The sequence below is a fragment of the Oxyura jamaicensis genome, chromosome 28, assembly GCF_011077185.1.
Source record: "Oxyura jamaicensis isolate SHBP4307 breed ruddy duck chromosome 28, BPBGC_Ojam_1.0, whole genome shotgun sequence".
NCBI lineage: Eukaryota > Metazoa > Chordata > Aves > Anseriformes > Anatidae > Oxyura > Oxyura jamaicensis.
Window position 1 is genome coordinate 3,233,954 of NC_048920.1, and position 21,495 is coordinate 3,255,448.

A 21,495-nucleotide genomic window follows, 5' to 3' on the forward strand; every position below is an offset into this window, starting at 1 on the left:
AAGGCAGAGGCTTCCCGGGCCCTGCCCCGCCGCCTCCCGTGACGGGACCGAGCCTCAGCGGCGCGCGGCAGCGGCGTCAGCGCTCGGCGCCGCCCGAAGGTCACACACCGGCCTCAAGATGGCGGCGGCGGCGGGCGGCTGCCGGGTGAGCGCGGGAAGCGGGCAGCGGGCGCTGCCCTCAGCCGGGGCCCGGCCGGGCTCTGTGGGTCCCAAGCGCGCCGAGGGACCGCGGTGGGGCAGGGGGAGCCCCGGCCGGGCCGCTCCTCTCCTCTCCCGCCGTCCCATGAGGCGCGGCCCGGCCCGGCGGGGAGCGGGGTTGGGGCGCTGCGGCCGCGGTTACCTCAGGGGTGGGAGCTCCCAGGGCTGGCCGGAGAGGCGGGCAGCCTCCGGCCTCATCTCCCCTTCCTCCTCGTCTCCCCTTCCTCCTCATCTTCTGCCCTGCCTGTGCCGCTGAGGGGAGGTCTTTCCTCCAGGCTCGGGGCCTTCTGCGTTCTCTTTCCCCTTCACCGTCCTCGCCCACGCTGCCGATTTTCGTTAGCTTCAGCACAGTGACCCACACTGCGAGTTTGAGCTGCTGTAAAGCTAGGGAAAGCAGGAAATTTAGCCTAGGTCAGCCTTTGAGCTTTTAGGGAGTCTTAACAGAGCTGTCTGTAGCCTTGGACTGTTCCACTGATGCGGTCTTACAAGGCTGAAAATAAACCAGGAGGCTTTTCTCCTTTGCTGAGCAAGTGAATGGCTGTATTAATTCAGTGCAAACGTTCTGGTTCTCAAAACCTATTTTTGACATCCTTTGAAGCGTGTTGATCTTCTCACGTGCACAAAGCTAAATGTGGCATTAGGCATTTCTTCTGAAATGGTCAGTAACACAGAAGAAATGTGCATTTTGGTTAGGAACTGTGATCTGTTAAAGTCCAGCAGGCCTTCTGTCCCAGGTTGTAATGCAGTTTTTTACGGTTAATTGTCGTAGATGTTTCAGTTATGCATATAGTAATCTAGTTTATTCTTGCTTGTTACATGTGTATCTTTGGGCCATTAGGGTATGGGCAGTGACCTCTGAAGATCATCCAGTGCAACCCCCCTGCTGAGCAGGCTCACCCAGAGCATGTTGTGCAGGGTCATATCCAGGTGGGTTTTGGATATCTCCAGAGCAGGAGACCCCACAACCTCTCCGGGCAGCCTGTCGCAGTGCTCTGTCACTCCCCCCAGTAAAGAAGTGACCCCTCGTATTCCTCATATTCCTCCTGTGCTTCAGTTTGTGCCCATTGCCTCTTGTCTTGTTCATGCTTGCTTTTTTTAAAATTTATTTTTTGTTATTTAGGGTGAGCAGTTAGAAAGAGACTTGCAGAGAAACGGTTTGGCTTGCGTGATTTGGGTAACACAAGTCCTTAGGTTACTCAGCACTCAGAATCTGTTCCCAGGAGACCTGTAAATATTGCCTCTTTGCAGTATGCTTTTCTTTCTTTCTTGGCTCTTTAGGACTGCTGTCATTTTGTGTCATGTGCTAACTTGATCTTGTGTTTTGATTGCAGAAATGTCTCATCAGTGGCATATGGCTTATATCTAGGAGATACCCAGTTCCTGCAGTCCACAGTGGTACCCGGTATAGAACGAGCACGCCTCTTTTAGAGATCAATCAGGTTGGTTAATGGCTGATTTTTTTTATTTCAGGATGAAAGTGGTTTCCTGTTAGAGTACTGAATCTTCTAGATGTGGATATGCTTCTGAGAAGCAGCAGTTCTAGGATGAAAGTTTCAGCTTTTCAAGATACGCTTGACAAATTCAAGGATTTTTGTAGTAGCAGAGTCCAAGGGACAGAGTTCAGGAGTGGTGCTCTAGTAACTTCATCTATCAGGTTGTTTCAAGCCTGGTTAGTGTCAAACTGCCCCTGGAGAAGCCTTTTTAATTATTTATTTTTAAATAACTATATAGATTTATTTCATGGGGCATCAGAAATAGGTCTGATGCGCGACTGTTTTAAGGGGAAGGTGCTTCTTTTTCAAGGCAGTGGTACATTTTCCCACAACATTTAATTAATTAGAAGTGATCCAGTGCTTGGCTTAAGTAAATGTACCTGCTGGCTTTGATACTTGTTGAATTTCTCATTGGATTCTGCAACATGTAACAATTTTCTTTAGTCTAGATGTTATTCTTCAGGAGGAAGAAAAGGTTTTATATCAGGTTTTGTGGAAAACATCAAACAAGAATTAGCAAAAAACAAAGAGATGAAAGAAAGTATTAAAAAGTTCCGAGATGAAGCTAAAAAGCTAGAAGAATCTGATGCACTTCGAGAAGCAAGAAGGAAATATGTAAGTCTTCCCCATTAATTCTTTTGATGTTTTCATTGCATAGTCAACAAGCTATTACACTTGCAGAAAGACTCAAATTTAAGATTCAGAAATGAACTGTTTAGTTGTTAGCATGCCTGTTTTTATGAGAAGTTCTGCTCAGCTGTAAATACTGACAGGTAAATGGATGTCTTAGTGGAAATCTTTCCAGCAGACTGTTCGCTGGAATTTCTCAGATAATGAGCAGATAAAATAAGGGGACATTAAATTTGATGTTGACAGTGTTAGTACTTCTTCTATAATCTTTAAAGAATTATAAACAGCAGTAATTAAATGCTGATGCTGGTTATTTCAGTAGTGTGCACCCTAAAATGGTTTTTACCCAGCCGAGAATGTGTTATGTTCTAATTTTTTAAAGTAGGAATGTGTTCCTCATTTCAAAATATATATATATATTAGGAAGAGAGCTAAATGTGTTAATCGTACTTAGGCCCAAACAGTTGTAGCTCTTTTTGCCCTATGTTACAATGTTAATGGGGTGTTCTATGTTGTTTGTTTTTTTTTCCTACAGAAAACCATTGAATCTGAAACAGTGAAGACCTCAGAAGTGATTAAAAAGAAACTTGAAGAAATCACTGGTACAGTTAAAGAGGTAAAACACAGCCATGGGGTAACCTTTCCCTATGGCAGTTGGCTTCTGAGGTTCTGTGTTCTGTGTGCATCTGAATTATCACCATTCCTCTTTTTTGTTGGTGCAAGTTGTTTGCTATACCATGGGTAATCGCTATTGCAGATCGTAAAGGACAGAGTTGTTAAAGCTGCAGCATCCTGGCTCTTGTAAACACAGCCTAAGGCATAGATATGAACACGTTGGACTGAGAAGTGCATTTGCTAATTCTGCAGGAAGATTTGAATAGCATAGAGCTGTCTCAACCACTACTGTGCCTTCTCTTAAGAAGCAGCACCTGATTGTTTCAAAGAACAGGACTGGGATATTTTTACTCCGGCATTGTTAGTCCTCCTCTTTGAGGTCAAAAAAATATTTCCTAAATGCACGGGTAGCAGCTATTACAAACGGGTATGGTCCTGTGAGTAGCCAAATTATTGCTCTGCACAGACATGTTGTCTGAGTTTCAGTGGTGAGCCACCATTTCAGTCTCTCCTGTGACACAGAACTGTGTTCACCTTGGGTTTGGTTAGTCTTATTGTGTGTGCAGCAGGTCTTCAGCATTCATAAAGAAGGCTTACTCAAAATGTGTTTTCACCTGTGTTTTTGTGATCTTTTCTTCCCTGTTCTGTTCCAGAGTTTGGATGAAGTAAGTAAGAGTGATATTGGCCGGAAGATAAAAGAAGGTGTGGAAGAAGCAGCAAAAACGGCAAAGCAGTCTGCAGAGTCAGTGACAAAAGGAGGGGAGAAATTAGGCAAGACAGCAGCCTTCAAAGCTATCTCTCAGGTATTTCTCTAAGTCCCATGCTTCTCTGGGACCCAGAGCTGTGGACACTGCTTGTTAACATGGAAGCTATGTGCAAGCTTGTGCTGAGTATAAAATTAGATGCAAAATTTTTATTGTAAGACCTTTTCCATTAAGAGGTTCTGCTTGTGAGCCGTTGTAATAAGCTAATAAATTGAAGAAATATATTTTATAGGTGTAGCATTCGCTCAATAACCCTAGAAAAGTTTGAGTCTTGAGTATCTGAGCTTCCATTAAAAAAAGCGTTATGCGGAAAATTGGTTTCTGTGTTTGTGGAGCAGAGTAGTAAGTGGCTCTCTTCTGTAGACAGGTTCTAGTGGTATTCTTGGGAGCTACTGACTGAAAAGCTGGCATGCCTGAAGCTCTCATTTCCTAGAAAATAAATAACCGCTCATGTTTTGACATCACCTCATCAACTGTCAATTAGCTTAAAAAGAAATATTCCACTTGACTGGTTACTCATGCTTCCTCAGAAGTATTAGATTTAGCCCTTGTAAGAGGAGATACGTGGCCAGATGGAATATTAGTCTAAGCACTCAAGTCAGTTTCTATCTGTGTTTCTCATGAGATGTCCTGTACTAGCCATTTGACTAGCTCGACATCAATTTTAGCCACTCTGCACTGTTGTTTTTTTTTCTGTATTGAAACCTGTTATCTTACTGCACTGCTTCCCAATCTGAGAAGTCATTCCTTCTTTGAAGCAAGCTGCTAGGCCGCACCTTGTCAGCAGCCATCAGGGTCTGCCTGTTGACTGTGTCTGTGGTTTCTACGACAGTGTAAGAACTTCAGGTAGATTCAATACTGCCACGTTTGCAGTCCCACATGTAACTCCTTAAGCAGAAGGCCTTGGTACCGGTGTGTTTGTCCACAGACAACAGCAAAGAACCATTTGCTGAGTAAGAGAGCCAAGAATAATCTTCTTCCTTCAACAGAAACAATTTTCATTTTGGGGGGGAAAGGAGGGAAGGAAAAATAAATCAATCTAATAGGGGTGTTTTCTTTTCAGGGAGTAGAAACCGTTAAGAAGGAAATAGATGAAAGTGTTTTAGGGCAGACTGGTCCTTACAAGCGTCCAGAGCGACTACGAAAAAGGACAGAATTCTCAGGCGAGAGGATTAAAGAGGAACGAGTGTTTGAAGCTAATGAGTATGTATTGTTTATAATTTAGGGTAAATATTTCTGTGTACAATCTGATAAAACCTTTAAAATTTAACTGCAGATCAAAAATGGTTAAAGTGCTGAAATGAGGCTGTAGGGAGAGGTGTGACCTAGCAAAGCAGGTAGGTCTGAGAGCAAATTGCCACCACAAATTGATGATACTGTACCTTCTGATAGTGAAGTTGGGCATTTAATAATATAAAGTGGGTACATAATGTTCAAACATGAATCTATGACTTGCACGGGTTACGTTTTCTCAGTTCTAACACCTCGCTATTGAATTACGTTTGGCAGGACTATCCCTGAGCTCTGCTTTCTGTCGTGCCTTGCTCCACTAAATCATGTATCTTTTATGCTGTGCATCAGCGTCACTGCTACTGCACGCTGCAGTGATATTCAGCGGGCTATCGTTCTTTTTATTTTCACTCTCATGTGAGTTACCTGTTCACAAGTACCCATCTTCTGAACTTTCTAGAGAGGCCATGGGTATGGTGCTGCATAAGGACTCAAAATGGTATCAGCAGTGGAAAGATTTCAAGGACAACAATGTGGTGTTCAATAGTAAGTGTTCCAAAGACAAAGTAGTAGCACATTATTTTCTCTGATCTGATTCTTGCCATGTGGGACCTGATGCCATCTATGCGACTGGTCGAAATGCAACGCAAATCATGACATTTTTTGTTGTTGTAGCTGTTGCTGTGAGGTGGTGTGATTAGGAGATCTGCAGTGTTGTCAGCTAGTGTTTTCCAAGCTGCTCCATTTGTGTGCCCATCTCTCCCCCCGTCAGGCATTGTCTTTGGTCAGTCCCAGTTCCTTGTAGGTACCTTCACCGTTGCTCAAAGAATTCTAGATAGCTCCACTTTTACACTGTTAAGAGGCCAGGGCAGACATAAGTGCATGTCACCAGGGATAGGGCAGGCCTATTCTTGTCATTGAGCTTACGGTGAGCAAAAATCTTGTTTTCAGTGAGCTGGTTTCTACTGTCACAGCTTAGAACTCTGCAGTGTGGGGGACTCTGTCATTTGGTTGTTATTGTTTGTTTGTTTTTTGCAAAATGTAAAAGTACTGGGTATCTCTACTGCAGTGGGTGTTAACTTTTGATAGTCACCTAGATGTTTAATGGTTCTGAGAAGTGTAAAGAAATGATAGGATAAGGGGTGATGGTTGCCAGCTGGAACATAGGAGGTTCTGCTTAAATGTGAGAAGAAACTTTTTCAGGGTGAGGGTGACGGAGCACTGGAACAGGCTGCCCAGGGCGTTGTGGAGTCTCCTTCTCTGGAGACATTCAAAACCCACCTGGACGTGTTCCTGTGTGACCTGATCCAGGTGTTCCTGCTCCAGCAGGGGATCGGACCAGATGATCTTTCAAGGTCCCTTCCAATCCCTGACATTCGGTGATTCTGTGAAGATGGGGAGAAAACTAGATTTTGAAATTGAAGGTTGTTAATCAACGAAGAGATTTAGAAGAGTGCTAGCAGGTTTTATCTACCACCCATTGCTTGAGTTTTCTAGTTCAGGAACTCAGTGGAAGGACGCTGCTGCTCATGTCTCCTCTTCTTTCAGGGTTCTTTGCAATGAAGATGAAGTATGATGAAAGTGATAATGCATTCATTCGAGCTTCCAGAGCTGTCACAGACAAAGTCACCGATTTGATAGGTAATGTTTAGTCATTGCTTGGATTAAATGCAATTCTCTAGCCTTCTAGCTGTGTTGCTAGTGACTGTTTGTGCGGTGCTAGCTTTTTGGGAAAGATTTGAGAGCTTTATTGTATTTTGTGTGGATCATTATCCAGTGTCCTACAGTGTAGCAACCTGCTATCAGCAATATGATGACAAGTGGATAAATCTGGTGGGATAAATCTGAAGCCTAACCTACAGCCTGTGGCTGTTTCAAGATGAGTCTTCCTTCCATCTGTTAGATAACCCAAGGTCCATCTTTCTCCTGTTTTCTGGTAACAGTCTCACTAAATTGTTTTATCAGGTGGATTGTTCTCGAAGACAGAAATGTCTGAGGTTTTGACAGAGATACTCAAAGTGGATCCCTCCTTTGACAAAGATCGTTTTTTAAAGCAATGCGAGCGTGATATAATCCCCAATGTCTTGGAGGTAAGGTAGGGACAGAGTGTGATGCATTTGTTTTATTTTCTCCTTTACTGTAATATAGAAGACTTTTCTTTCAGTTTCCTAGAGCTAAAATTAAAAGCAGGGCTGTATTTGCTTCTCAAGCACCCAGCTTTGCACAGCATCCTACATACAGTAACCTTAGAAATAGGAACTTGCATTTTGCATCATAGTTTAGTTGAAAACCATGTTTCATAATTTAATAGCCTTGCCAAATTTCTTTGGGCCTGGAAAAACAACTGGCCATCTTCTCCCATGAGTAAACAGCATGAACACGAGAGGGATCAAACTGGACTAGGTGAACGAGCAGTTCTGAGCATCAGATGTTGGTGAAGGGAAAGAATTTGGTGCATGTGCACTACTGCTTTCTAAATGATCTGTAACTGCTTCTGAAGACCAGGTCCTGACGAATGGTTCAGTGAAAATATTTCTGGCCCTAGTCCAGAAAGTACATGAAACTTTTCAAAGACTAAGTTGTGAGAATACTCAGAGGATGATAGCAGAGATGAAGGGTGTGCTACAAGGTAGATCCATGAAGGATGTTCCTACAGGTGCGTGTAGTTCCTCTCACGTTACAGTACGTCAGGAAAGACAGTGAAAGGAAGGTATTCAAAGAGGTACAATAGAAATGGTTTTGAGAGATCTGTATGAGATTGGCAAGATCAAGGCTTGAAGAGAAGGAAATAAATGCTAATAGAGAGGAAAGGGTCATTTTTGTCATCCTACAGTGTAATGCAGAAGCATGTTATGTTGGAGGATGTTACCTCAACCTGATGCATTACAATACGCATAGAAATACTTGTGATACTCTGATCATGAGGTAGGACTCTAGGATGAATAAAAAAAAGCAACTCGATGCTTATAGATACAAACATCCAAACTGATGCATAATTGTTTTTTGTCACTTCTGCCTTTCTGGTGACTGACTTGTGTGTGTGTGTATCAGAGGTATGACTGAAACTGCGATGTCTGCAGTGAAATAAGACAGTGAACAGTCCAGTCCCACTCCCTTTCCTGACAGTGCCATGTCACTAAAGCAAGCTGTAAAAGTGTGGTGCACTTGACTTGGAGCAGTTTTTCATGGGAGAGTTTTTTCAGGCTGTACGTGGCCAGCTTACTGACGCCATCGAGCGTAAAGATTTAGAGCCATTACATTGGAAAACACCCTGCCACCTAGTACTAGCTTTATTTTTGAAATTTGCTAAATTTCTAGCATCTGTCTTGTTATGAATTCCAGGTGTTTTTCACACATTTTTAAAGATAAACCTTTTTGTGAGTTGCAGTGTGATTTTTCTACTCACTGACGTTTTATCAGCCTTAAAACCTATGGACCTACATCTGTTTTGTACTCCTGCTTCTGTTAGATCCCACCTCCCAGGATTTCTGGGTAGGGTGCATTCTGGTGATGTGCTAGACAGTAGGATTTAAATTTGTGTCTTAATTATCTAAAGATTTATGTACCTCTGACTAGGTCTGTTTTTTTTTTAATAGAAGTTCTTACTGCTCTTCCTCTTTGATAATTCTTGCTCTTTTCCTACGTCAGGTTTTCATCAGATGTGGGGTTTAAAATAGTTTGCTGCTGACAGTGCTGTTACTTCAACTCTCAGACAAGGCATGTATTTTAAAATGTTCAAATTTTATTGATTTTTCTGTTTTAGGCTATGATGTCTGGAGAGCTTGAGATCCTCAAAGATTGGTGCTACGAAGCAGTAAGTATAGCTACTAAAAATGCCTGAAAAGGTTTAGGATTCTCATTTATAAGTAGGTGTGCCGTGCTTTCTTTGCAAGCCATTTGCCATTGCATCTATGTTGCTTGCCTGTTTTGCCTGGCTGCTCCCCCATCTAAAACGTTCATGCTATAAAACACTAACGCAGTGGATTTCTGGAATGGTATGGATATGAGAGAGTGAATTGAGAGAGAAGCTCAAACTAGTCCAGCTAGGTCCAGTTCTACACAGCCATTCTTGATGTGGATGGGCTTTAGGGTTGGTGCACAGGCCGTTCTGAATCCCAGGGGAAACTGAAGTAGTTTCTAGTACAGAAGTCTCCAAGAGTCAATGAGTCTTTTAAGAACTTGTGACGTGAGGTTGCATTGGGCTTCATCAAATTAGCACGCAGCTTCAATCCACTTAGTGCCTCTGCAGCCCCAATTCACACATTTCCAGTTATGTTTAACATAATCCCAGCCTTGCTGTGGCTGCCTGATTTTCCTGGAACCATTTGATTGTCTTGACACTGGACTGGTTTGTAGGAGGCTTTATTAAGAGAGATGCAAAATGAAGTGAACACACAGATCCCTCTTAACTTGAGAGACTTACTTCAGCTTTAATGAGCCACTGGAGCCTGAAGCTATGGGGAATGAGTGGAAAGACAGGGTGTACGGTCAGCTGTGTTCGAGCAGAGCTGTGCACAGTACAAAGAAACTGTACTGGGGTGGCTGGGTTTGTTGGCTCTGTCTGTCCTGTATCCCCTGGTATCTCAATCACAGAATGGTTTGGGTTGGGAGTCACCTCTGGAGCTCCTGTGGTCAAATCTGCTGCTCAAGCAGGGCCATCTGAAGCAAGCTGCCCAGGACCGTGTCCAGACATCTTTTGAAGATCTCTGTGGTCGGAGACTTCACAACCTCTCTGGAAAACCCATTCCAGTGCTCTGATACCTGCAGAGTAAAGAAATGCTCCTGATGTTTAGCCAGCACCTCTTGGGTTCCAGTTTGTGCTCATTGCCTCTTGTCAGGGTGCTTGGCAGAATCCCTGATGTGGTATGGAAAGGTGCAGAGATGTTTGAGCTGACCCAGAAAGGTGACGATTTTCTGCTTGCAGGGTCAAGTTGTCCCTGGAACTATAACACAAAGACAGCTCCACTGCAGTAGCCCAGCAATCTTGGCAGGCTCAAGTTTTTCTGAAATTGCAGCATAGAAAATCAGCAGCCTGGATGATCTGGCTGCAGAAAACTGAATTTATTGCTTAGATGGTGATTTTATTTTTGTACTGGTATAATTTTTCAGTATTGGATAAACTTCTTCAAGGACTGAATATGAATTTGTTGTGATTCAGTGATTGTATTGCTCATTTAACTTCATGGAAGCAGATCTTTACCTGACAATAGCATTTAAACATGACAGGACACTTGTTCTCCTCTTCACTCTGCTCCAAAATAATTCTGCTGTTAGCTGTGCAGGCCTATACTTGATTTGTTTCTAAATAATTTAGCTGCTTAAAATGAATCTTCTCCTTACTAATGACCACCACCAGAGGGCTGGAAATTGACACGCTGGAAGAGACAGTCTTTAGTATTTACAGTTTTTGAGGTTAGCGGTTGTTATTATGTCTTTGTAACAGTACTGCGTGATCTAAAAGTGGGATATTTAAAGCAGTCTGAAAGTAAAGGCAGTTCTTCAGTGTTTCGAGGCACCTTTGAAATGAAACCATAGAACTCCTTTCAAATCTCCGGGGGGAAGTAGCAGATTACTTTGGTTTATAAAACGCAGGGCAAGCCCTTCTAAGCTAGTTGTAGTTACAAATTAAGCTCTTAAGTCAAGAGTCATCCATAAAATAAGGCAAGGTAGGAAAGGAATCCTATTAAGGAGAATCCAGAAGATAAAGGCTCTTGAGCAGAATCATACCTAAAGTGTTAAATTTGTGCTACTGGTGGCTAAAATGTTGGAATACAAACCAGTAAGGCAAGTATACAGAGTTACAGTTTACCTAAAAAGTGGCCTGACAGTTTAGTTTAGACCAGATGACCTCCAGGTGTCCCTTCCAACCTAAACCATTCTGTGATTCTGTGTTCCACAGAGCTGTTTCTTCCTGTCGCTAGAATCCCTGTGCTATAACTCCAGCTTTGCTCTAGTGTATCAGAATACTTCTGTAGGATTTTTGCCTTTAAATGCTTGTGACAATGCTTAGAAGATTTGTTGTTGGGAGGCATGGTAGAGACTGCCTCCTGTTTGATAGCAGCCAAAAATACTTGACACTTGCTGGAAGCAAGTAGAAATTTGAATCCCCACCAGCAGTTCTTGATGCATAAATAATGAAGCATATGTACCTAAAAGGTGGCAGGAGGTGCTGGTTTGCCTCCAGGTTCTGGCTGAGCGTTAGGAAACCAGCTTCACTTCCAAATTGTTTCTCCCTGTCTGCTGTCAGATCAGAACTTGCAGGTTCCTTGGCTGTCAGTTTGACTCAGTGTGCATACTCTGCTGCGAATGATGGATCTCCTGTTCTGTCCAGGGGAGGTGGGATTCTTAGGGAGAACTTGGTTATGTGAGGCCCAGAACATTTGATGTAGCTGTTTGACATCTTGCATTCAGCATATTTACAAAAACCTGACTTTTACTCTTTTCTGATGGTTCTCGCTAAGCAGAAAATCTCTTTTTCTTTGACAGAACAAATGTAAACATGTAACACAAGTTTGTTCCTTCATTTAGACTTACAGTCAGCTTGCTCATCCAATCCAGCAAGCCAAAGCCATGGGTCTGCAGTTCCACTCCAGGATTCTGGACATTGACAACATTGATGTGAGTATCCTTTTCTGTATTTCACATTAGGGAATTAATTAGAAACTCACGACTTCATGTTTTTTCTTCTTCTTTGCTCTGACTGTTTTTTGCCTCATGCTACCTTGGTATTTACCATTTCTGCTAACAGAGATCATAGTTGCTGGAAGGGAGACATGGGATAGATAAGGAGTGATTTGCTGCTGTGTGATCAAGCCTAAGTTACAGCATCGTGGTTTGTCTCCTCTATGCCAGGGCCCCTTGGTCTTAATCACCATGGATTGAGAGAGGCTAATGATAAAGGCAAGTAGCACTAACGCAGTGCTTTCTGTGAAGGGCTTCGTTGATGCTTACTCTGGGTGATAACGTGCAATGCCTTTGTGACTAGGTTGCGCAGTGCAGGAACAGTTATCAGAGAGAGTTAACTGCTGTTCTGTATGGCTCTTGATGACTAGCAAGGTAAAAATACCTAATTTTAAACCACCTTCTTTTAGTTTAAAGCCATTACGCCTTGTCCTACGCTCCCTGATAGAGTCCCTCTGGAGAGGGCCCCCAGTTTCCCCAGTCTTCCTTCTATCACCGATGTACCTATAGAACCCTTTCTTATTGCCCGTGATATCCCTGGGCAAATTTAATTCCAAAAGGGCTTTGGCTTTCCTAACGTGCTCCCTGGCTGCTCAGACGATGTCACTGTATCCATCCCAGGCTCTCTGTCTCTGCTTCCACTTCTTTTTCTGGTTGAGTTTGGCCAGGAGCTCCTTGTTCATCCATGCAGGCAGGCCTCCTGCTGTTTTTGCCCAGCTTCCTCGTGGATAAATTATTAAGTATCTCTGTAGGGACTGATACCAGGTCAGACAGTATTCAGTGTTCTCATCAGTAATCTCGAAAGACATTGGAAATTGTTGCTGATCTGTTCAGACAGTTACCATAAAAGCTAGGAGCAGGGTCATTTCTGTAGGAACAGAGGATGCAGTTACATCTACAGAATAAGGATCTGAACCCACAGGTGATCTGGTCCAAGGGGAGGACATGGAGAATGGTGAGCTTTCAGGCAGAGGTTAAAATGGAACATGGTGATAATAAATACTGTTTGTGAAGTGGGAGCTGTTCCTGATGTTGTTTGGGTATATCGGCTTGCCGGATGGTGCTTACTTGTAGCCATATCCTCCTGCGAGACCAGAAGTTAGGAAGAATTCAGCAGCCACAATGAAAAACCAAGAGAATAGAATTTGGTGCAGTTGGTGGTTTGCTCAAAGGAGTTCTGCTGATGGTGATTTTTCTCTGTCTGCAGCCCTGTGCATGAGTCTTTCTTTTTGTGCTCAAATCATTAAAAAATTGGAGTGGGTGCAGGAGAGCTCCAGAAACATCTGAGGAGATGCCCTGCGGCAAAAGATTTAAAGAGTTTGTCATGTGTAGCCCTACAAAAGAGCAGTGGGAGCTGACCTGATTAATGGCTGAGTATCTTCACAGGGAACAAGCAAATCATCCACCTGTTAACAGACAAGGCGTCTCAGGAAGAGTTAATGCTTGGTCCTGTTCCTCAGACCGTTTTGCATTGGTGCCTGATAGGCTTCTAATTTTCTCATCCGTCTAGGGTCAGAGGAAGTTGTTCCTACCTGTTCGATAAGTTGGGTATCAACTGCAAGCATGTGCTGAATGAGCAGGAAAATTTCTGTAGCATCTGCAATTTGCCTGAATATCTTGAGCAATAAATAGCATATTTTAACAAAATTAAAGCTGTGGAAGTAATAAACATGACTACTTTTTTTTGTAAGCCTCTTATTTAAATCAAATGTTTTTCTGTATTGTTAGTGTCTGGGAAACCTGATTTCATTTTATGCTGAATAACTTTTTTCCTCAGTAGGTGCTAATTAGTACAGAGCTGTGCACTGGTTCTGGGTAGTGCCTGCAAAGACATCTTGTTGTTAGCTTGTTTTAGAAGTCTATTTTCACGTAAAGTTTCTCAAGAAAAGTACATCATCTTAGCTGAAATATGATCGATGTGGAAAAGAATGAGTACAGTTCTTATTATACCGTCTGTGTTGCAAGAAGGAGCATAAAAGGATGCTGTATGTTTACATTTTTAAATGCATTTCTCTAGAAAGGATTTATAGGAGTATGCTGAGTGATACCATCCACAAAAACTCTTCACTGAATTTGAGAAAGAATGTTTAGAAGATTTAAGGGAGTTCACATGCCGCAAAGTTTGGGGCATTGAAATTAAAATCAAGTCTTTAAAACATCAGCATAAGAACTTGTGTTCCAGGTGCCTGCTTAAGCGCTCTGATTTCCTGCTTCATTAGATAGCTGCTGCCTTTAAGTTAAATGAAATTTTGGGTCTTTGATATTTGTTAGGACTATTCATTTAGCTGCCTAAATATAGTTTTAAGTATGTGACTTTCTGAATTTGATGTGGGGGAAGTGCTATGTGTGCTGTCTTGAATATAGTGTTTTTTTTTTTCTGCTGGTAGTAATACAAGTATGGAAGTCTGGGTACCTGTAAAGGATACACCCTAATCAGTGATATGGTCCCCCTCTTCCTTGAAACATGCATGGAAATGTTTGTTGTCAGAAATTGTCAGTACTGGATGGTGTCACGTAAAATGACCGTCACAGAAATGGGTCTGATAAAGAGCTGTGAGATCTGGTTTTAGGTACTTGGCTATGGGGCGTTATGCATTGCTGGATGGCCGGGCGCATTCCAGAAATGCTGCCTTGCCTGAGTTACTGCAGGGCTAGAGAACTGATTCCCTCTGGATAAGCAGAGGAGCATTGCAGAATTGCTGAGTTTTCCTCAGGGGAGAATAAAATGCATATACATTCCATTCCTGTTCTCATGTCCTGTTGAAAATAGCAGGGGGGAGGAGATCTGACCTCTAGCAGCAATAATGCAGTCGATGTTCTGGGTAGGACATGGGACTACAACGAACAGCTTAACCCGTCTTAGCTGGAGAAGCAGGAATTGATGTCCAGCTCTTTGATTTAAAGCAGCAATCTGCAGGTATAAAATGCAGTGCACGTTTTTGTAAATTGCAGCGTGTTCTTGTAACTGTCTCTCGTGATGCATTCTTTACCATGTGATAAAATGCAATGGTGTTTTTTTTTTGAAGCATATACAGAAGAATATAATCCTACTACCTAAAGTTTGCTAGTTAAATTTTTAAATCTAGTTCAATACACTTCATGTTAAAAGATCCATGTATAAGCATTTTCTTTGGAAAATGTAGCTTTTTGCCTTTTTTTTTTAAGAGCAAGGTTTCTTTTATTATTACTTTCTAATTTGGAAAAGATGAATCAGAGCTTTCTCATCTTTTCCAGATTTTTAGATTTGGAAATACTTTGAAAACTTGAAGAACAATTTTGGGAAATCTTTTAAGTATAGAATAGAATAATTCATTGGAAGGGACCTTCAGAGAACATCAGGTCCAACTGCCTGACTACTTCAAGGCTAAAAAACAATCAATCAAACAAAACCCCTAAATTGAGAGCATTGTCCAAATGCCTCTTCAACACCGACAGGCGTGGGGCATGAACCACCTCTCTGGGAAGTCTGTCCCATTGTTTGACCACCCTTACGGTGAAAAAGCTTTTCCTGTTGTCTAGGCTGAACCTCCCCTGGCACAACTTTGTGCTGTTCTCTCTATTCTGTCGTTGGTCACCAGAGAGAAGAGACTGGTGCCTCCCTGAAGAAAGATTTGGGGAGAATGGAATGTCTTGTGATAAGGCACGTAGCATTTGTGTGAACAGAGCGGGTATAACTGGGTGAAAATAACTACGTTCAGTGCTTGGAGGAGATGGGATTGTTAGCTGTGTCAAGCCACAGTAGTTGCGTTAAACACTTGTTGCTTTTACATTAATCTGCAGAAGTGTCTGTTTTCTAATAGATTTTTTTTTAATTGCAGCTGGCTATGGGGAAAATGATGGAGCAGGGACCAGTATTAATCATCACTTTTCAAGCTCAGATTGTGATGGTAATAAAGAATCAGAAAGGGGAGGTGGTAGAAGGCGATCCGGTAAGTGATGTTCACCAGCTGCATATGGTTTCCCTAGGCCCCCTGCCAGCCGTGTCAGTTATATGTTCTCTGTAGCAGTTCCCCGTAGCAGTGTGCGGTGTGTTTGCATTTCACCTATCCACACACATCACTCACACGCAAGTGCATGCTGTCTTGCTCTAATGGCATTGCTGAGAATATCAGAGAATATCCTCCTTCGAGGGGAAGCTGTGTGAGGGGCTGGAGCACCTCTCCTGTGAGGATGGGCTGAGGGAGTTGGGGTCGTTCAGCCTGCCGTGTCCTGCAGTGTTTCTAAATCCAGTTGCATGCTTCCAAAACAGTAATAGAGTGAATTACTCACCCTGCTCCCTGGCTAGAGTTTGTGGGTGAGCTTGTTCCTTGAAGGGTGAGCCCTGAGATCCCCTCAGGGTACCCTGAGAGGCGTCTGAGCTCAGTGGGAGATCGTGGGCGCAGCCTGCTGCAGTCCTTGGAGCTCTCCAGGAATTCTTGTTTGGGATCGTTACTTACAGGATCGCAGGGCCATTGTCTTTTGGTCATTAACTTTCCAGAAATCACGTCTTTGGCAATTTGTTTAGGAGTCACGTTGCACAGTAACCCCTCCCCTTAGCACTTAATTACGTCCTTGTTAATCAGTCACACCACAGGGCCTGTGGCTAGAGGGGAGACCTGATGGTCTGAGGCCTGTGTCGTATAAACAGCAGGTGGTAAAGGGAGTGAGGCGAGAAGTCAGGCCTCACTGCGCTCTGTAGCTAACACAAGAATGGTGTCAAGATGACTTCCTTTGATTATGGAGAGGAAGGAGATAAGGTGCCATCAGATTGCTTCATAACTGCATAATTAAAGATCTGATGGGAGTGAACTCTGCCTGGGGCTCTGTTGCTAACAAGCTGTCCCGTTCAAGGAGCGATCGCACTGAAGGCCTGACTAACGCCAAATACAGGAGCAGAGCCCTTCACCCTCTGACTGCAGTCAGTTCACTTCATCTTCACAGAGTGGTGGTGCAGCTACCCCTTGAGAAAGGTGTGTTGGTTGGCTCCAGTCCTCTGGTTGTGTCCCAAGATCTTGCTCTTCTCTGGAATTGAAGTTAGCTCAGAACAGGAGTTTTGGTGTTTTTGCCACCTAAACAGTTTGCTTCTAGTACATCCTGCAGAAGTGCTTAGGCTGGTAGAGGGCTTTTGGTAGAGAGGAACCATCAGTTCCTAGCCTCTAGGCCAAAGGGTTAACTCCTTCACCGCAGAGTAGTTGACCCTTTTGTTAACTTTAGTGGCTCGATTCTGGCTGCCCATAGAGAGGAACCTGGCTTCGCTCTGGTTAGGAGGGTGATGAGATCTTTTTTGTTCTTGTCGGCCATTTCACAAACGTAGCGATTTCTTGGGAGTGGTGAAGCTATAGCTGGAGGGAAGAGCCTTAAACTTGATTGAAGGTTACAGGCAGCAGTGCAGCCTGACAGTCAAACCAGTTTGAAACCAGAAATATAATAACATCTGACGTATTGTTAATAGAAAGTTGGCTGTGGTGTCAGTTAATATTTGTCAGCCAGAGATATTTGGGAATTCAAACTCTATTTTCAGAAATCAAAAGTTTATCTGGTCCCAATCGGGATAAATTTCTAACCACAGTTTAGTAAACGTTGCTGGAGCTAACCTTGTTTGGGACCTTTGGGCTTAGAACCTACAGAGAAAAACCCCAAGTCTCTGGAGGAAATGTTGAGCGTCTCCCCACTGAGCTGGGAGGTCCGTGACCGTAACGCGAGCTCTAACGAGGATTTTCCTTCCAGGACAAGGTTCTGCGGATGCTGTACGTATGGGCACTGTGCAGAGACCAGGACGAACTCAACCCCTACGCTGCCTGGAGGTTATTGGACATTTCCTCATCGAGCACTGAGCAAGTTCTCTGAGAAGAATCGCATCTGAGAGCTTCCTGTCCCTCTCTTCAAGCAATGCCGGTTCTGAATTTGCACCAGTCTACTGCATGATGATCTGCGGGGGAAAGAGGCTAGATTGGTTCCTTTTCAGAAGAACAGGCTGTGAGGTGTGCCATCGTTACGCCAATTCCCATCATGAACTGGACGAGTCTGACGTATCTGCCTTACACTTTGCTGTGTAGCTGTTGCACTGTAAGGATGTACGGTAGATGGTAATGTGAGTGCTCTGAGACACTAGCGGCTGCTCTTGGCTCCTGTTTTAATCGTGGCTGAAGGAGGTTTGGGTTCTGTGTATTTCCCAGTGCTTCCAGTGATACCCACAGAGGTGGGTGTTGAAGAACAGTGCAGTGAGATGTGACAGGTCTAGTTCCAATCTGCTGTCATCCTCTGATGGCCTTACATCAACCCCAAAAAGAACTTAGAGGTGCTTTTAAGGCACCACGTGTCTCAGCTAATCCACATCTCGCACAGAGCCGCACCAATCTGTTGCTGTAGTGTCTTGTACCTCGCCAAACCAAATGCAATCAGGTGTTTGCACATGACTCGGAGTAGAACAGAGTCAGGATGGAGGTGTTTGCATCATCATACATAAATGTCCACAGTTCTGCAGGGGGAACATTCTTGTTTGTGGTGTTTTTGTTCATTGTGTCAGCTGGTACCAGGAAAGAGCACACACCTGCACTTCTCTGCCAGGCTGAGCTGATGGTGCGGAGGAAACAGGCTCTACCTGGCTGCAGGGAAGCAGGCAGAGTGCTAGAACAGTGATCAGGAATAAGGATGGACAGAGTAACAGCAAATGAGTAAATAACATGCAATAACACGTAGAACGTCACCTCTTGTAGCTCAGACAGTGATTAGGTGAGATGAAAAGAGAGGGTGCGGTTCCCTTACTGCGTGGAGTTCTTCCCAAGCATGGCTTTCTTCACCGGATGGATTTCTGCTCTGGGGGATCACACACCTGTCCTGGAAGTCCCAGGTAGCAACTGGGAGGCATCAGAGGGAAACTGCAGGCACGTTTACAAAAACCCTTGGTTCTGAGCTTCTGGTGAAGGCTCAGTTTGGGCATTGTGGTGGGGTTCAAATCCTCAACTGCGTCCTCTTAATGGAAAGTGAGGTTGGGGGGAAAGAAGATAGTCGTGGAAGGTCATCAAAGGGCTGATGTGCTGCTGTGTTCTGCCTGTACACAGAACAGGGTGATGCTGGATAGCACTTCTTGACGTGGGGATGGAAGAGTGACCAGATCAGTTCATTTGAGTGTAAATGGGATTTTCTCACAGCCCTTGGGAGAAACGTTTAAATCTCACAGCTCTTGGGTGATGTGTGCAGCAAATTCAATAGCAGTCTACCCTGCCCCATAGAAGATGCCCGAACTTGCTGCCTGGCTGCCAGGCTAGGTCCTGCTGCTCCCAGGGCAGGCTGGGGGGGGGGGGGGGGGGGTATTCCCCGCTGCCTCCCTCATCGCACAGTTTTCTCCCTGGTGCTTTTGCCGTTGAAATAATTTCCGATTTTTACTCAGATCTTTAAAGCGCCAATACCCAAACTAAAGATCTGAACAGAGTTAATTCCACAGTGCAGAAATCAGCCGTGAGAGGGAATCCCCGTATCTGACTGCCTTCAGAAATGGAGGGCGATGCGGACCTCACTTGGTGAGGCTTTTTCTGGGGTGGATCTCGTCTAACATCTCTGCACGCTGCCTGTACTGTGCGTGGAGAGCCTAATTCTGTATTTGAGTGTCTGGACTGCTGAGTGGAAATGCAGTGTGTCTTTGAGATACTTCCTGAACTTCACCGGGGATGGGGAAAGTCTCATCACCAACACGATACAGAAATTGAGTCAGTGGCTTCGGGACATGAAGACTGCTCCTCTCCTGCCCTGCTACCTCTGTAGCTGAACAGAGGCTGTCCCTGATAAACACGGGTCTGCAACAGCCTAGGTATGTGTGCAGTCTATAGCCTGTTGTCCAAAACTTTCGGGATTCTTCTTTGAAACATGTGCAAAACTTCTTTTATCTGGTACGCTTGACGTTATTCTTTAAACTGGTGTTGGGAAAAAAAATCGGGGTTAAGGTGTTGTGGTGGTTCTACCCAGCTGGGCAGCCGAGCACCACGGCCACGCTGTCACTCCCCCTCCTCAAAGGGAAAGGAGGAGGAAATCCGATGGAAAGGAGGAGGAAATCCGATGGAAAGGAGGAGGAAATCCGATGGAAAGGAGGAGGAAATCCGATGGAAAAGAGGAGAAAATCCGATGGAGAGGGCTCAAGGGTTGAGATAAGGGCGGGGAGATCACTCAACAATTTCTGTCCTGTGCAAAACAGACTGAGCACCAGGGAGATTAATGTAATTTACTACCTATTACTAACAAGCTGGAGCAAAGAGAAACAAAACAGAACAAAAACTCAAAACACTTTCCCCCCATCCACCCTCTTCCAGGTTCTCCCCCCGAGCAGTGCAGGGGAACTGAATGGGGGCTGCAGTGGGTCCCTTTGGAGCCCTCTGAGACTGGCTCTCCTCCGAACTAGGACAGCTCCTGGACTCTTCTCACAGAGGCCACCCCTGCAGCCCCCCCGCTACCAAAACCTTGCCGTCTAAACCCAAAACACCAGGCTCAACAGCAGCTTCAGGGCTTCCTGGTCACAGCACTGAGCCTGCCAGAGTTCAAGAAGGGTTTGGACAACACTCTCTGACCCATGATCTGATTTATTTTTTTATTTTCTTTATGGGTGGCCCTTTGGGGAGCGAGGAGTTGGACTCGATGATCCTTGTGGGCCATGTGGGTGGCTCCATTTACAGTTTTTTGGCGTGGGGGACTCCTGTGTTCCCCCAACCCAAATGCAGTGTCATTTGAAGTGGCCCGTGGGCCATTTCCTTCTAGTTTTAAGTCAAGTCTTCGGCTGCATCGTTCATGTCAGCAAGACCTGCCTTTACTGCGTATATAGGTGGGAAATGGGTGATTTAAAAGTTGCTGCGAGAACACAAACCCCAGCTGCCCCCGATGTCCGAAGGGAAGGGCGTGCAGTGGCACACGGCGCCGTGGCAGTCGAGCACAGAGCACAGGAGCTGCGCGGAGCCAGGGAGCGTAATGAACTCTGCACAGCTCAGCATTCCGCACAGACAGCGACACTTAGCTTATTGATTTCTTCTTAGGAGAAATCTGGTTATGTTTCATGAGATCAAGCAGGCACCAAGCCTGGGAGAGTGTAATGTGATTGAGCTGAGACTTTTCAAGCCTGCTGTGTCTTGAGCTCTGTGGAAAATGCGGCCGGTGTTCTGCTTGGGGGGGAGAGGAGAGGGCTTGGGGCTGGAACAGCTTTTGGGGAGGAAGCCTGGGGACATCATTCTTCATTAGCGCTTAAAATGTTTTAAACTATTCAAGCCCTACATCCTTCAAACCAGTGGAAGAGAAGCACTTTGATCTTTTACGGAAAGAGAGAGTAGAGTAGAACAGAATAGAAGGCTCCTCCTGTTTGCCACCCTTGGTCAAAGCAGCAAAGCCATGGAGAGGCTCTGCTCTTCTGGCCCTCCTGTATGCTGGATTTCCCCGTACAGTTCACCAGCCTCAAATTTTCTGCAGCAAAGCAACTATTTCAGGGTGTTTCAAGGGCCGATACTGTGGCAGGCCTGCAGAGGGCAGAGGGGACAAGCAACCGTGGGCTCTTCAGGTAGCAGGAGAGGGACGGGAGCGTGGCCTAGGGCATCTCTTTGGACCTGAAGGTGTTTCCTCCCGTGTTCCTTAATTTTGGCTCCAGCCCACTTCTGTTCTCCGCATGGATCCAGTATCCCTAGAACAATACGAGAGCTGAGGCAGCCCCAGAAGAATAAATGCTTTATCACAGAGCCTGGAACAGGTGAGAGGGACGTGACCCTGGACTACTGAGCACAGAGAAGATGGCACAACGCTGCCCGGCGCCTCCCAGTGCTCAGTTATCCACAGGGCCTGCATTAAGCACGTGTGAGCAATGCTACGCGCTGCTCTGCAGAGACCAGGCTGCCTTTTTCCAGGCAGCCCGTTACGTGACAACCCCCATTCCCTCT

The 21,495-nt window shown here is 44.7% G+C and overlaps 1 protein-coding gene across 2 annotated transcripts; it reads left to right on the forward strand.

Annotated features, from left to right (window-relative positions):
• Positions 1-19,479, forward strand: TIMM44 (translocase of inner mitochondrial membrane 44). Of its 2 annotated transcripts, none has more exons than XM_035348354.1 (13): positions 1-145; positions 1,530-1,637; positions 2,136-2,306; positions 2,857-2,937; positions 3,590-3,739; positions 4,764-4,903; positions 5,391-5,476; positions 6,479-6,571; positions 6,896-7,020; positions 8,694-8,744; positions 11,459-11,548; positions 15,430-15,540; positions 17,318-19,479. In XM_035348354.1, exons 1-13 carry the CDS (start codon positions 119-121, stop codon positions 17,435-17,437), a joined length of 1,353 nt encoding a protein of 450 aa, XP_035204245.1. In that variant the 5' UTR covers positions 1-118; the 3' UTR covers positions 17,438-19,479. The 2 variants fall into 2 exon arrangements, with proteins under 2 accessions (XP_035204245.1, XP_035204246.1); XM_035348355.1 differs by having other exon boundaries at positions 2,141-2,306.
• The last annotated feature ends 2,016 nt before the right edge of the window (positions 19,480-21,495 follow it).

Excerpts from the sequence above, each read along its gene's own strand:
- TIMM44 (XM_035348354.1), top strand. The coding sequence starts at position 119 with ATGGCGGCGGCGGCGGGCGGCTGCCGG. Across the intron at positions 2,307-2,856 it reads GAGAAGCAAGAAGGAAATAT|AAAACCATTGAATCTGAAAC; the intron begins GTAAGTCTTCCC and ends TTTTTCCTACAG. Across the intron at positions 7,021-8,693 it reads TAATCCCCAATGTCTTGGAG|GCTATGATGTCTGGAGAGCT; the intron begins GTAAGGTAGGGA and ends TTTCTGTTTTAG.